The sequence below is a fragment of the Gracilinanus agilis genome, chromosome 2, assembly GCF_016433145.1.
Source record: "Gracilinanus agilis isolate LMUSP501 chromosome 2, AgileGrace, whole genome shotgun sequence".
NCBI lineage: Eukaryota > Metazoa > Chordata > Mammalia > Didelphimorphia > Didelphidae > Gracilinanus > Gracilinanus agilis.
The window spans coordinates 271,740,174-271,753,841 of NC_058131.1; the positions used below are offsets into that span (position 1 = coordinate 271,740,174).

The 13,668-nt window shown below is 39.8% G+C and overlaps 1 protein-coding gene across 1 annotated transcript; it reads right to left on the minus strand.

The window, feature by feature from the left end:
- Positions 1 to 536: 536 nt before the first annotated feature.
- Positions 537 to 10,444, minus strand: SOHLH1 (spermatogenesis and oogenesis specific basic helix-loop-helix 1). Its single transcript, XM_044662969.1, has 8 exons — positions 10,365 to 10,444; positions 9,616 to 9,762; positions 8,330 to 8,477; positions 7,868 to 7,971; positions 6,378 to 6,493; positions 3,602 to 3,851; positions 2,916 to 2,995; positions 537 to 793 (listed from the first exon to the last, which is right to left on the minus strand). Exons 1-8 carry the CDS (start codon positions 10,442 to 10,444, stop codon positions 537 to 539), a joined length of 1,182 nt encoding a protein of 393 aa, XP_044518904.1.
- Positions 10,445 to 13,668: the final 3,224 nt, after the last annotated feature.

Genomic DNA, 13,668 nt, shown 5'->3' on the forward strand with positions numbered 1-13,668 from the left:
TTATCTCACATAATGAGAAGGAAAAAATGAGACCATAATCAGAAAAGACTATGTGCATGAGTTATTTTTTATCATTATTACTTTTCTCTGGGCAACACACTGAACAAAACATTACAACAGAGAGCCATCATCAACCCTCCCCCAGAAGACCAAGAGTCAGAGTTATTTGTGGATTTAATGGTGAAAAGACCTTCACAGAAACAAAATTATAGGATCAAATGACTTTCATCTAACTCCATCAGAAGTGCCTGATTAAGCTTCCACTCTGATCTGCTTACTGAATTGTATTAATTATGCAAAAGTCACAAAAGTTTTGCTTCCTCCAAGAAAATTGCTTCTTCTCTTTAATATTCAGTTTTCACTCCCTACAGCCCTCCCTCCCTTTCTCAAATTAGGCTGCAGCTGCAATCCAAACCCAAAATAAAGTGCCCAGATGTATACTGGTTTCTGCACTGCTTCAAAATCTCTATTCTCTGCCCCCTTCCACCCTCAACCTACTTAGCAGTGATCCCTTCAAGGCTCAGAAATTACATAGCTCATAATTCATAGGGAAAGAGATAAGGAAATATGCTATCCACTTCATCCTGAGGAGTTAGGGCCACAGATGGTGAATCAAATTCCAAATGGTCCAGGAGGGTCTTTTGAGGTTCTGGGAGGCAGGACTCTGGTCCAGGCAGGAACTCAAGGTCTGATTTGGTGAGGAATCCATCTTGGGAACTCGTCTTGGCATCCATCATGAGTGGGGTTGTTATGGAATAGGTTTCGGTTTCACCACCTTTGCCATCCTGTGGCCCTGCAATCAAAGAGGAGCAATGGAGCATGAAAAGAAGGATCTTCCAAATCAAAACCCTGTAAAGTGAAATAGGAAGCCTGGGTTCTAGGTCCAACTCTGTCACTAGCTTTTACAGTCCTCCATATCTAACTCTTGTACCATCACAAAGGCTGCTCCCCTTGCTTGTCACACACACCTGACTTGTCTACAACCCTTAGAATCCACCGCTTTATCCAAGGCTTGACTCATGGGCCTCTTTCCATTGAAAGAATTTCTCTATGGTGTGACCTCAGCAACTCACAACCTCTCAGCATGAGTTTTCTCATCCATAAAATGGTGATAATAGCACCTACTTTAAAAAGTTGTCAGGATCAAATGAGATTATATTTATAAAGTGCTTTTAAAACATTAAAGTACTATATAAATTCTGGTTATTATTTTCTGATTCCAAATGGCTCCCATCTATTCCTCCACAAATGATTGTGCATATGCTCAACTGTTTACAAGTTATTTGTAGGTAAACCTAAGAAGACCTATATGAATTGATGCAGAGTGAATAAAGTGAGCAGAATGGAAAGAAGCAATTATTGTGATCAAGAAAAGCAATGCTATAATGATGATCAACCATGAAAGACTTAGCTACTCTGGCAATACACTGAACTTGTGTTTATTTTTTTGTATTTTTGCCCACCTATATGACTTTTCAATACACTGACCTTTTAAAAAAAGTTACATGTAGGTTCCTTAAGGGTGCCTCTGTGTATATTCAGTCATTCCAGTCATGTCTGACTTTGCATTGATCCCACTTGGAGATTTCTTGGCAGAGATATTGGAATAGTTTGCCATTTCCCTCTTCAGCTCATTTTACAAATGAAGAAACTAAGGCAAACAGATGTATGTGACTTCTCCACAGTTACATTCCTAATAAGTGTCTGAGACTGGATTTGAACTCAAGAAGATGAGTCTTCCTGATTCCAAGCCCAGATGCCCTCCTTAAGGTTAGGAACTAGAAATTTTTATTTGCTTTTGTAACCCTAGTGCAGAAATGCAGCATTTCATAGTGAATAGAGTTGGCCTCAAAGCCATAAGGAACAGGCAGGGAACAAATTGTACCTTAGGCTTTGTGACCCTGGGCAAGTCACTTGACCTTTCAGTGCGATCAGCTAAAGGTGCCAAACACACTCTGACATTTCCTAAGTTCTAACGGAACCAGATTAAAACATTATTGGGAAACTTTAAAAAAAAATAAAATACAATAGAAAATATAGAATGTTCTTTTAAGTCAAAGTGTGGTAGCAGGGCTCCTGATTATAGTTTACTGGCCCTGTTTCTAAGTGAGCTGATACCACTGTTCTAGGCTGCTCACTAAGACTATTTCAGAAAAACTGCCAACCCTTATTGGTAGATGAGTTTCCTCCTCTGGGAGATCCTTTTATCACCAGAATTACAGGACCCTAACTTCTCCTCTCCTAAGTGGCGCCTAATGTTTATTGGATTTTATATGTGAAAATGTCAAAAGACTAATGATTTTATCAGTGTGAAATTCTCTCCACTGATGCAGATATCTAACACCCCCTGCCTTGTTTTTCATGAATTGCTATGGCCAAAAGAAACTCATCACTTGGCCAGGGTCCACATGAAAAGCCCCACCGAATGGCAGAAGACAGGTCATCAGTTAAGACACACCAGATGCCAGCCACATATTTAAGAGTACTTCCAGTTTGGAAGAAGTTTGTGCCCTAGTGTTCCAAATCTCAAGTCACTTCCACAACCTGATGCTACAAAGAATGATTTTGGGAGAACATACATGCAAAAATAACATGTTTACCCCATGACTATTCACAATGGTCTTCAAATTATATAAGATAAGGAGACTGAGGCTCAAAAAGAGACAATAATTTTTTACAGATCACATAGCAGGCCAAGGCTAGAACTTAAATTTTATTTCAAGAATTATTCTCACTCATACATGTGTGTATACATGCACACATTCTCCTCCATCCAAGCCTCAGGGCCTTGTCTGTGATGGGAAACAGCTAGAGGTAAGAACCTAATTCTCCCTGCATAAAAAGCTCAAAATTCTCTTTCCTTTCCCAATATTTTATGGATTATCCTAGTCTGGAAATCCTGAGGGATGCTGCACCTTGTTCTCCAAGCCACTGGTCAGTGTGGGCACCCAACAGGAAAGGCATCTCATCTTCAACTTCAGATTCTGACATTGACCTGGAATTAAATTTTTTTAAAAAATTCATTTGTGAATTTTCATTAACAACACATGCACCTTCAGTCTTTCCTCTGTGGTAGGGAATTAAAATTTCAAAGGGGAGGGAGAGTAGTTCAGATCAGAAGGCAGAGTATCACTTGCCAAAAAAAAAAAAAGAGGAAAAATATCAAGAAAAAATAATACAATAATAGTTCTCTATTATCTGAGTATTAAGTCCATTTTCTGATAGATTTTTTTATCCTTGGCTGACTTCTCATCATCTAAAACATTCCCCCCACAACCCTTCCCACGTCCCAGCTGCTGTGTGCTCAGAGAATGCAAACTAATTTTTATATCAGGCAAAGCAAAAAGATAATTAGGAAAGGAAAACTGTTTTTTTTAAAATCCATCCAAAAAAACCCTAAACTTTAGTATAATCTACTATTTTGGATTATCTATGATCTGTTCCCAACCTCTGTACACATAATATGGTTTTATGTTCTTTGCATTGTGCCCGAGCAAAACTTGTCTAAGAGCTTGGGTGGTCAGTAAACAAGAATGAGACTAATGAGGATTTACTTCAAAGTATGTAAGTAACTATGATTGTAGCTCCAATCCCACAGTACCTGGTGTCCAGAGTGGGTGTCATCAGGACATCAGAGGGCTCAGGTGCATTCTTCAGTAGCTGTGTTTGAGATGTGACTTCCCCAGGGCAGAGCCCTGCCAAACTTGGCCATCTCCGCACTGCTGAGGTCTCTAAAGGGAAGGCTGGTGGCAAGAGGGAAGACCAAGGTAGAGAAGAGGTCATCCCACCAGAGTGCACAGGAGCATCAGAGAAACTCAGGTCCGGAGGCAGCAGGGCTGGATCTGAAAGCCCTTTCCAAAAAATCAATCAGTACCATATAAGCGAGTAGCCCCAACTCTCTAGATCCCCCTTCCAGCCAGATACCCACTTTCTGCCTGAGCTCAGGATCCAGGAAAAATTCCTGCCCGGGCAGGAAATATAGGAAATCCCTTGATGGACTTTGCTTTTGTATAACTTTAAAGTTTACAGAGTGCTTCTTCCACACCCCCACTCCCCACCACTGAGTCTAGGAAAATTTAAGAGACATGATCCAAGGTCAAAAAGCTGATAAATATCAACTCCAGCGGGAATCCCTATACTCAGGACCTGGAAGAGAATAGAGGAAGGAAGAAGGGCCTCAGTCAGTGCCTACAAGAAGCCTTCAGTGTAAAACAGGCAGTGGAGTATTAGCAGGAAGATCCCTGAGTTTGGAGTTAGAGGACTCAAGTTTGAATACAGATTCTTTATATTGCTTGGATAACCCTGGGAAAATCACTACTTCCTCATTTTTCTTATCTATAAAATGAAAAGATTGGACTAGATGATCTTGGAGGTCTCGTGCCATACTAAATCCTCTAAATCTAGGATTTAAAGGGATCTGGTTGTGGATATCTAAGAGGCAGAGAATTTACATTTGAGCCTTGAGATGATATGGAGCTACTAGAATTTATAGAATAGGTGGGGGTGGCAAGGTCAGATGTGCTATTTAGGAAGATTAATTTGACAACTAATGGGCTGAAATAGGAAGAGACAAGGAAGGAAGACCAACCAGAAGGCTATTCCTTTAATCCAGTAATGAGGTGATGAAAGCTTTCATCAGGGTGATGCCAGCATCAGAGGAAAGAAGAGGGAAATATTATGAAGATAAAATTAACAGGACTTGGCAACATATCAGCTACAGGGAGTGGAGGGGGAGTAAGAAGTTGAGGAAGATACCTAAGCTGTGGGTCTGGATGCTTGAGTGGATGCTATTGCCCTCAATACTAATAAGGAAGTTCAAGAGGAAAGAAACTTTTTAGAAGGGAAAGATACTAAGCTCAGTTTGGGATATGTTGAGTTTAATATGTCTATGGGACATCCAGTTCCAGATGTCCAATAGGCAGTTGTAGATGTGAGACTGAAGGTTAGGAGAGAATTTAAAGCTGGAAATATATATCTGTAAATCATCAGCAAAGAGATGATCATTGAAACCATGAGATTTGATATGACTGTCAAGTGAAATATCATAAAGAGAAAATAGAAGATGGTCCAGGTTACACCTCAGGAACAACCACCTGGATAAAAATCCAGCAAAAGAGATTGAGAAGAAGCAGTCAGGTAGGAAAGGAACCAGGCTAGAGTAGTGCCATGAAAACCTAGAAAGCAGAGGTTATCAAGGAAAAAAGGGTGTTTAACATTGTCAAAGATAAGTCAAGAAGGATGAAGTTGAACAAGGGCCATTAGATTTGGCATTTAAGAGATTGCTAGCAATTTTGTCTTTTTAGTTTTTTTATTTTTTAATTAATTTTTTTAGAATATTTTTCCATGGTTACATAATTCATGTTCTTTCCCTCTCCTCTCCCCTAAGCTGACATTGCTAATAATTTTGGATAGAGTAGTTTTGATTGAATGATGAAGCTATAAGCCAGACTATAGAATTTTTTTTAAAGGGTGTGAGGTAAAGAAGTGAATGTGGTGATATGTGAATATGTGAATATGGTGATAGTGAATTGAATGAATTATGGGTGGATTTCTGAAGGAGTTTAAGCCCCAAAAGAGAGAAGTCAATAGCTACTTCAGATAGCTGGATCAAATGGCAGTTTTTGGAGCATGGGGAGTCTACATGTTTGTAGACCATAAGAAAGAAAGCAATAGACAAGGAGAGAGTGAAGGGAGGATGAGGATAATGGAAAAGGCAATCTGCAGAAGACATTATTATACAATAAATATACGATAAATAAGCACATACTATATGCCAGGCACTGTGCTAAGGACCAGGAATATAATATTGTACAATAATATTGTATTGTAATATTGTACAATTAATATTTGAAGGAGAGGAACAAGGAGGTATCTTTGTTCTGTGGAAGTGAAAACAGGCAGTGCAGCAGAAGCAAGAGTGAGTGAATAGAAGTCCAAGCAAAAAGAGGAGCATTCAAAGATTTTCTTTCTCTTGATGGGGAAGTTAATAAATGTCTATTTTTAGGGAAAAAAAGATATATGTGGCTATATCGGAAAGAAAAACCCAGAATGTGGTTAGTCATATACATTTTAAAAATAACACCCGTGTTTGTGATGTCCAAAAAACCTCAGGCCTGGATGTTGTCTTAATTCTCCCTCGTCCAAGATACTCAGGTCAATCTATTGAAGAATTTATATTCATGGGAACATAAACTGACATTTCATAATTGAAGCCATTTGAGAGAAATAAGAATTACTTTATAACTAGTTTTGTTAGAACATATCTTCTAACAATAGAGAACTGACATTGAACTTCTAACCACAGCTTGGGAGATTCCCTCAAATGTTAAGTTTGCTGATGGGAAAAGGTTTCCAAAAGACCCAGCCCTTTGACTTACCTTTTTCAAAGATGGAACATGTATCTCCTAATACATTATCCACAGACTCACCCAACATCAGGGCTGATTTGCTATTTCCCACAGGAGTGGTACAGCAGCCTAGGGATTCCCTTTGTCTGGCCAATGAAAAACAATGATAGTTACCCAGGCAAAAGCCTTCTTACCTGAAAGAACTAAAAGCGTTTTCATATTTTTTTTAAATTTTAATTTCCCTAAAGTAGCAGGTTGTTCACAGTTAAGGTCCCTTCCAACTCTAAATTTATGTCTCAGCCAAAATAAAATTTCTAACAGAATTTCCACACTTGCCAAGAAGAACTAGGGAACTAACCATAGCATGCAGCCCAGAAAAGCCCCCTGAAATGAACATGGGTGCATTCACGATGTATGTGGTGCTTTATCCCACAAGACAAGTCCCTCTTTCCCATTAACTTCTATTGCCCCAACCTTGTAGGAGGACTCATATATGAAATCAAACTACTGCTTGTGAGAAATGATGCAATCATATTCCTCCTCTACTGCATACAACAAAAAGTAGTCTATAAAACAATACAAACTGTATGTTCACAATGAGCTGTGTTAACATTGAAAAAGATCAATAAATTCAGTCACATTGAACATTCTCTCTATCAGATTGATAGAATGTAAGCTCCTTGAGAGAAGGAATCATTTCTTTTTTTGTATTGATATCCCCCAGGACCTACCTAGCACAGTGTCTGGACCATAGTAGGCACCTACCACATATCTTGTTACTGATTTACTGATGACCTTCCGTGCCTTTGTGGATAATTTCATGAATTGTCATGGCCAAAAAAATAATTTGGTGGCCTCTTTTCTGATCATGAGCCTTTCAACCCTTAGCAAAGTTGGTCTTTGAGCAAAAGACTCCACACTCAAAGAATATGCCCAACTTAGAATGTCATACTTCTCATCCTGCTAATATAAAATATGGAAACCCAGAATCACCTCCTCACCCAGGAAAGACATTCAATGAAAACTTTAGTGAAGGATTTGAGTAATCTGTACTTTACAAACCGTCCTCTGTCAAAAGAGCGAATGTAAATAAAACTCCTTCAAAAATGTAAAATCTTCAAGTCACAAAGGTAATAAATGATAAAGTACAGTAATCCCAAAATTTAGTGCCCTCTCCACTATACTATAAGCTAATCTTAGAAAGTATAATAGTGCTTTGAAATTTCATCAGTTTTGTAATTGAGATGAGAGTCTGCTTCAAAGCCAGGAGAACCTGGGTTCAACTCCTGCCTCTGATATATATTAGCAAATCAATTCATCTCTTAGCACTCCAGGCAACTATGACTATAAATTAAATAGAAAATACCAACCTGCATTAGGTAGAGAGTTTCCTCATCTGAGAGTTATTATAACTATCAAAATCATACATCTAGTCCCCACCCCTATAAATACGCAACATTATCTTTTTTTTATAAAGGAAGAAAATGAAATAAAAGATTATTAAATACTGGAATACTAACCTAGCTGGATCAAAGGCTCTCATCTCTGAAATCTGCTTTCTGGTATTTGGAATCAACACATTCTTCTGCCACTTCTGACATACCTCCTCTGAGGGAGCGAGAATCTGTAATTTAAACATTCATATACAGAGCGAGCACCCCCAGCAGGACCCTGGCAATGAGAGTAGAAGACAGCAAGATACCCCCAAATAAAGTCTTTTTGGAAAATATGCAGAATCCACAAGAGGAATGCAATGCAGAGAGATCATGGAAACATTCCTCAACTTGAAAGGAATGAAGTGTTAATACCTGGGTATCAGCCATGATGATAAATTTTAACTTAATAATCAGAATTGAAGGCTCGTGCCTTAGAAACACATCATTCCTCTCCTGATCCAGGGAGGACTAGTTCTGTGTATTGGGACACATCAGAGCAATTGCAAAGACAATCTACCAAAACTGTGATATTCATATCGTACTCACAGTATTCTGTTCTTCTGTGGGCACAAGAGTTCTAACAAGCTTTAGGTATTGTACAGCCATCTCCAGGATGGAGGCCATGTCCTCTCGACGACCTTCAAACTTGGGCAGAAGGATCCGGAGCCGTTCACAGCTTACAGAAATCCGTTTCCTGTTTATACCCAAGTACCACCACCCCACAATCCCCAAGCCCAAATAAACAAATAATCCATGTTTAAGTCTCACTCGTTTGGGAAGAATAGCTGGGACACACAAATGAATGGTAAGCCACCATGTACTTGTAAATTTGGGGCTGCTCAGGTCAGTTGTCATATATGGTAATGATCATGCTTTGGTTTTGTGGGTCTATGTATCAATTTACTCAGCTTCATGTCCAAGGAATGACTCCTTAACCTTGACCATGAATTAAATTGCCTAAGTCTGTAATTTTGAGGGGATTTGTTGGTGTACCTATGATTTCATAAGTGTTGGGAGTTCCTTTTGAGCAAACTCCCTCTAACAAAACAGATAAGCAACTAGTTTTCAATCTATATTCACAGTTTCCTAGAAGCATGAAAGTCCTTTGCTTAGCCAGTATATTATTATATATAGCAAGAATTAATGGAAGTCTTCTAGACTCTGAGGCTGGTTCACTTTCTTCTATATCATGAATCCTTGTTAATCATCTCATAATCATAGAGGGGAATTTCCATTCAATAAAAAGGATAGATTTTTCCTCCTTTTCCAGTGTAAGCAAGGAATCCTCTAGAACATTCTTACTAGACTGTATTTAAATACCAGATACCCAGGTGTTTTATACCAATTCATGTCATATAAATTCAAAGTCTTTATCATCTGGACAATTCTAAAATTGGGAGGTGGGAAGGCAACTGATCTCTATGCTACACTTTGAAAAACTGGGACAAGTCATAGTAAAGTAACTTGCACACACTTGTGGGGAATTAAAGGGACCACTAATTAGTAGGACCAGAATTAGAAGCCTTGGGAAGCATCACCTCACTTTCTCTCTTTTTTGTTAGTGTTCCAACTAATAAAACACCACCAAATCATCTCCCTCATCTTTAAGTTCACTGATTTTTTTTCAATTCCTGGGGTCTCCCAATCTTTGAGTTTATTCTTTTAGCAAGAAGAAAAAAAAACCTATTTCCCTATTTGCTTAAAACATGGTAATAGTGTAGAATTTATTTTTATTTTTCCCCTCCCTAAAGGGACTGACCAGGCTGAATGGCTGAAACATTCACACAAGGCTATTCTTTGACCCTCCCCCTATGCAAGGGGAAGACCCTCACCTTCTTTCTCTCTCTGTGATAGCATTCTGCTTTCGGATCTGGACCTGGGCAACAGTGAAAGCCTCTGACATATCCCTGGACACTTCAGAGTCCCCAGCACTACCCTCAGAGGGCCAGGCACTGGCCCTTGGGGAGCTGAGGGAGGAACTCCAAAGAAGAGGAAATGGGAAAACACAAAGAGCACCATTAAAATTAAATACTTAGGCACTTGATAGAGACCATGGAACCCCAAAAGGCTAACTGCCAAGATACCAAAATAGGGTAAATTTGTAGTTGTGATTTTGGTGTGAAGGGATGGCACACATACTAATAACCTCAAGTTCTTGGACTGACCTCTCTAATGTTCTAAACTCTACTATATTTCTTCTCACTCCACCCCACCTTTTTCTCCATACCTACCAACTATTCTATCTATCCACCTCCACAACCCCTTTTTCCCCAAAGCACTGACCAAAATGATGGTCGATGGTCGGGGTTTGAAAATTAGGTGTCTGTGAGGTCAGTGGTAAGGCAAGACAGTAGTATCTGGAGTAAGGGGAAAGGGTTAAGCTATTGGGAAAGACTTGCCTGGGGGTCATGGATGGATGATGGTGGATTGGGGGAGCAACAATATGTGGGGTCAGGACTGAGTGCCTTAGATAAAGGAATGGAAGAGGGACAAACTTCCGTGAATCGTTCTCCATCCTTAACCCAAGAGCTGTTGAAACCCTGGCTAAGAAAAATCTTCCCCTCCACCTTTGGTTTCACACCTGTGCCCATTGGAGGCTGGATCCCTGGGTTCCGCGGGGCCGCAAGGTCCTTGGCTGGGGCCGGGGTGCCTATGGTCCATGGCTCCAGGAAGCTACAGTGGAGCGGTCCTAGTCTCTCCTCCCACTTCTCCCACGCGACCCCTCCGCTTCCCACTCTCGAAGCTACAAACACAAAACACGGCTTTATTCCCTGCATGCGCAACACGTTCTCCCTTCCCTGCGCGCGCGCGCCTCGCGTTCCCCCTCTCCACTCACGCAACACGTCCCTGCCCACTCCTGGACTCATCACAGACACGTGACCCGCGGTCAGCGCCTTCCACTCGGTTCCAAAGCTCTGTCTTCCCCAGGTGTCTGGTTAGAAAAGTAGCTTTAGTGGTGGGAAAGCAAGCCTCAGGCTGGCCAGACAGTGGAGGCTGGACCTGGGTCCTCGGCTCTGAAGCCTTGAGAAGAAGATGTAGGGGTGCATAAAGAAGGAAGTAAGCATCTTTGAGGAAAAGATAAAATTTTATTGCGGAGGAGGGGGAGAAGCGATAGAAGAGGCTAACCAAGATGTTGAAGAAGCAAGGCCTGGGAACCCCGACCCTTGAAAGGAACTGCTTTGGAGAGACAGGGTTCCAGAAACTTGATCTCCTTTAAATTCTTAACCTTCTTAGGAGCGATTAATGTACTTGTCAGATACTTGTTCTAGGTAGTCCAGAGGAAACGATGAACAAAGTGACAGGGAAGCAGATTCCTGACACATCCTTATGCTACAGAGGCACTTCCTAATAATTAGAGTGGATGAAAATAATACCACCACCATTACTATTTAAAGTAACCTGTGGGTACTAACATCTTCCTACACAGTGTTTTCCATTAACGCTGGCAGCTTCTTGGCTTGTCCTTTTTAATCTGTCTTAACTCCAGTCTCATTCATGCTGGAGAAGTGTAAAATTGAGACAGCGTGCTTTTTTAAAAAAAAATTTCTGGCTTCTCCTTTGCAAGCCACAAGGTTGAGAAAGAGAGCTGAGGTGGCCTATAAGGGTCACAAACCACATTCTCTGTCTTATGGTCTGGTGCTTCCAAGTCTTATGGATTCTATTTCCAAAGCATCTCTTACATCCATCCCTATTTTCTTCACTCCCACAGCCACCACCCTTGAAGACTTTTCCACTAACAAGTGCAAGAGACTCCTGTTTCCAGTCACTCTTCTCTAATCCACTCTCCCCCCCAGATGCCAAATAATGAATATTCCCAAAGCACAGACCTGATCGACTCCTTTTTTCTAAAATAAAATGCAAAATCCGAAGTCTGGTGTTTATGGCTTTCTATGCTCACTCCCACCTACCTTTCCAGTCATTTCATATTTCATAACTCCTGTTCATCTATTCACCATTCCAGTCAAACCAGCTTACTAGATATTTCCTAGAATGTACTCATTCTTTATTCTATTTCATAGTAGCCTTAGATTCCTTAAAATGGACATCAGGTGCCATTGTATATAAGGAGGCCCTTCCTGATCTTCTCAGATGGTGAGTACCTTCCTCTCTTGAAATAATTTTGTGTGTATTTATCCTATTGCCCTAATATGATGGAAGTATATTGAGAGTAGAACTATCTTTTACCTTTCTTGCTAGCTTAAGCACTTAGCATAGTGCCTGGCACATGTAGGAACTTAATAAATGCTTGTTGAGTGAATAACTTAAAATAAATGTTTGTCATATTTAACTAAATAGCATAAAATATCACCTAGTGACCAAACCTCTGATAAGACTATTTAAGTTGGCTGGTCTTTCAACCTTATCTAGATTTACCTAGAACCTTAAGGTTTATAAATAGGATAAGCTACTACATAAGTGAACAAGTTTATGACTGTTTTTCTTTTTTAAAAAATATACTCTAATTCTTAACAAACATTAGATGAAGTGGTGACAGAAAGTTGAGACAGAGGTTAAGTGACTTGCTCAAGGTCACACAGTTAATAAGTAGGTGAGGCCAATCAGATCTTTCTAACTACAGGAAAAGCAAACAAGCATTCTTTCCTCTTTGCTACCTAGCTATAATTGCCTTGGACCTGCCACAATTGCTATCTGCCTTGGTTTATTATTTATTAAATTATTAAATATTTTAAATACTAAATGTTATTAAAATGAGGAAAATAATACTTACCTCCTAGCATTGCTGTTAAGACAAAATGAGTTAACAATTCCTGGCACATAGTAGGTACTACATAAATATTAGCTGCTGCTTCTACTACTACTATTATAACTTGCTTTCTTTGTAAGTCTATAATACATTCAACTTGTAGCTTTAAAAACTGTCCTGCTTTGTCTAAGCTTTCTGGCTTTCTTTCTGTTCTCATCTGTGCTTTTTTTTTTTAAGGTGCCTCAAATAGCACTTTTCTTTTTTCTTTCTTTTTCTTCTTTCCTTTCCTTTCTTTTCATGTTTTCCTTTTCTTTTTTCTTCTTTTTTTGCTATCCTATTCCTGTTCCCCCTTGGACCTCCTTCTTTTCATCCCCTATTGGGAAAAAAAAAACAAAAAAAAAAAAGTAAAGAAAGCTTTCGTAGTAACTCTGCATAGTCAAGTAACAAGTTTTTGATTACTGAAAGTGTTCAAACATGGAAGGGCTTATTACATGTCATGAATACTAGAGATGGAATTCATAAGATTATGTGATTTTTGAGGTAGAAGATAGCTCAAAGAGCCTGTACTTGGTGAGAAGCAATACTAGGGAACATCTGAGATCCCTCCTAATTCCCCAACCCCATTATTCTTCTACTCATTCCTTTGGGTGTCACTGCCTTGGCAAATTGTAAGCCAAGTATTCATGGAAACTCTTCTGAGCTTCCCCAGATGCTATGAACCCCTTTTCACAGGTAGTGTTCTTCTTCTGACTTGCAATGTTCTTCATTTTTTAAAAAATCCTTACCTTCCATCTTAGAATCAATACAGTGTATTAGTGCCAAGGCAGAAGAGTGGTAAGGACTAGGCAATGGGGATTAAGTGACCTTGCCCAGGGTCACACAGTTAGGAAGTGTCTGAAGCCAAATTTGAACCTAGGACCTCCCATCTCTAGGCCTGGCTCTCAATCCACTGAGCCACCCAGCTGTCCCCTTGCAATGTCTTCATAATGGGCTAAGTTCCAAGTCCTGAACTGGCATGCAATTCTTTCTCACTCAGTCCTCGTTATGATGAACAAGTAACAGTTATGAAATAGCTGCCCTGGGTCAGGAACCCATCTGTGGTTTAGGAAAGAAACCTAAAATAGGAAGTCGATAGGTCTGACTTACTGGATGACCTTAAGCAAGTTATTATACTTCTGTA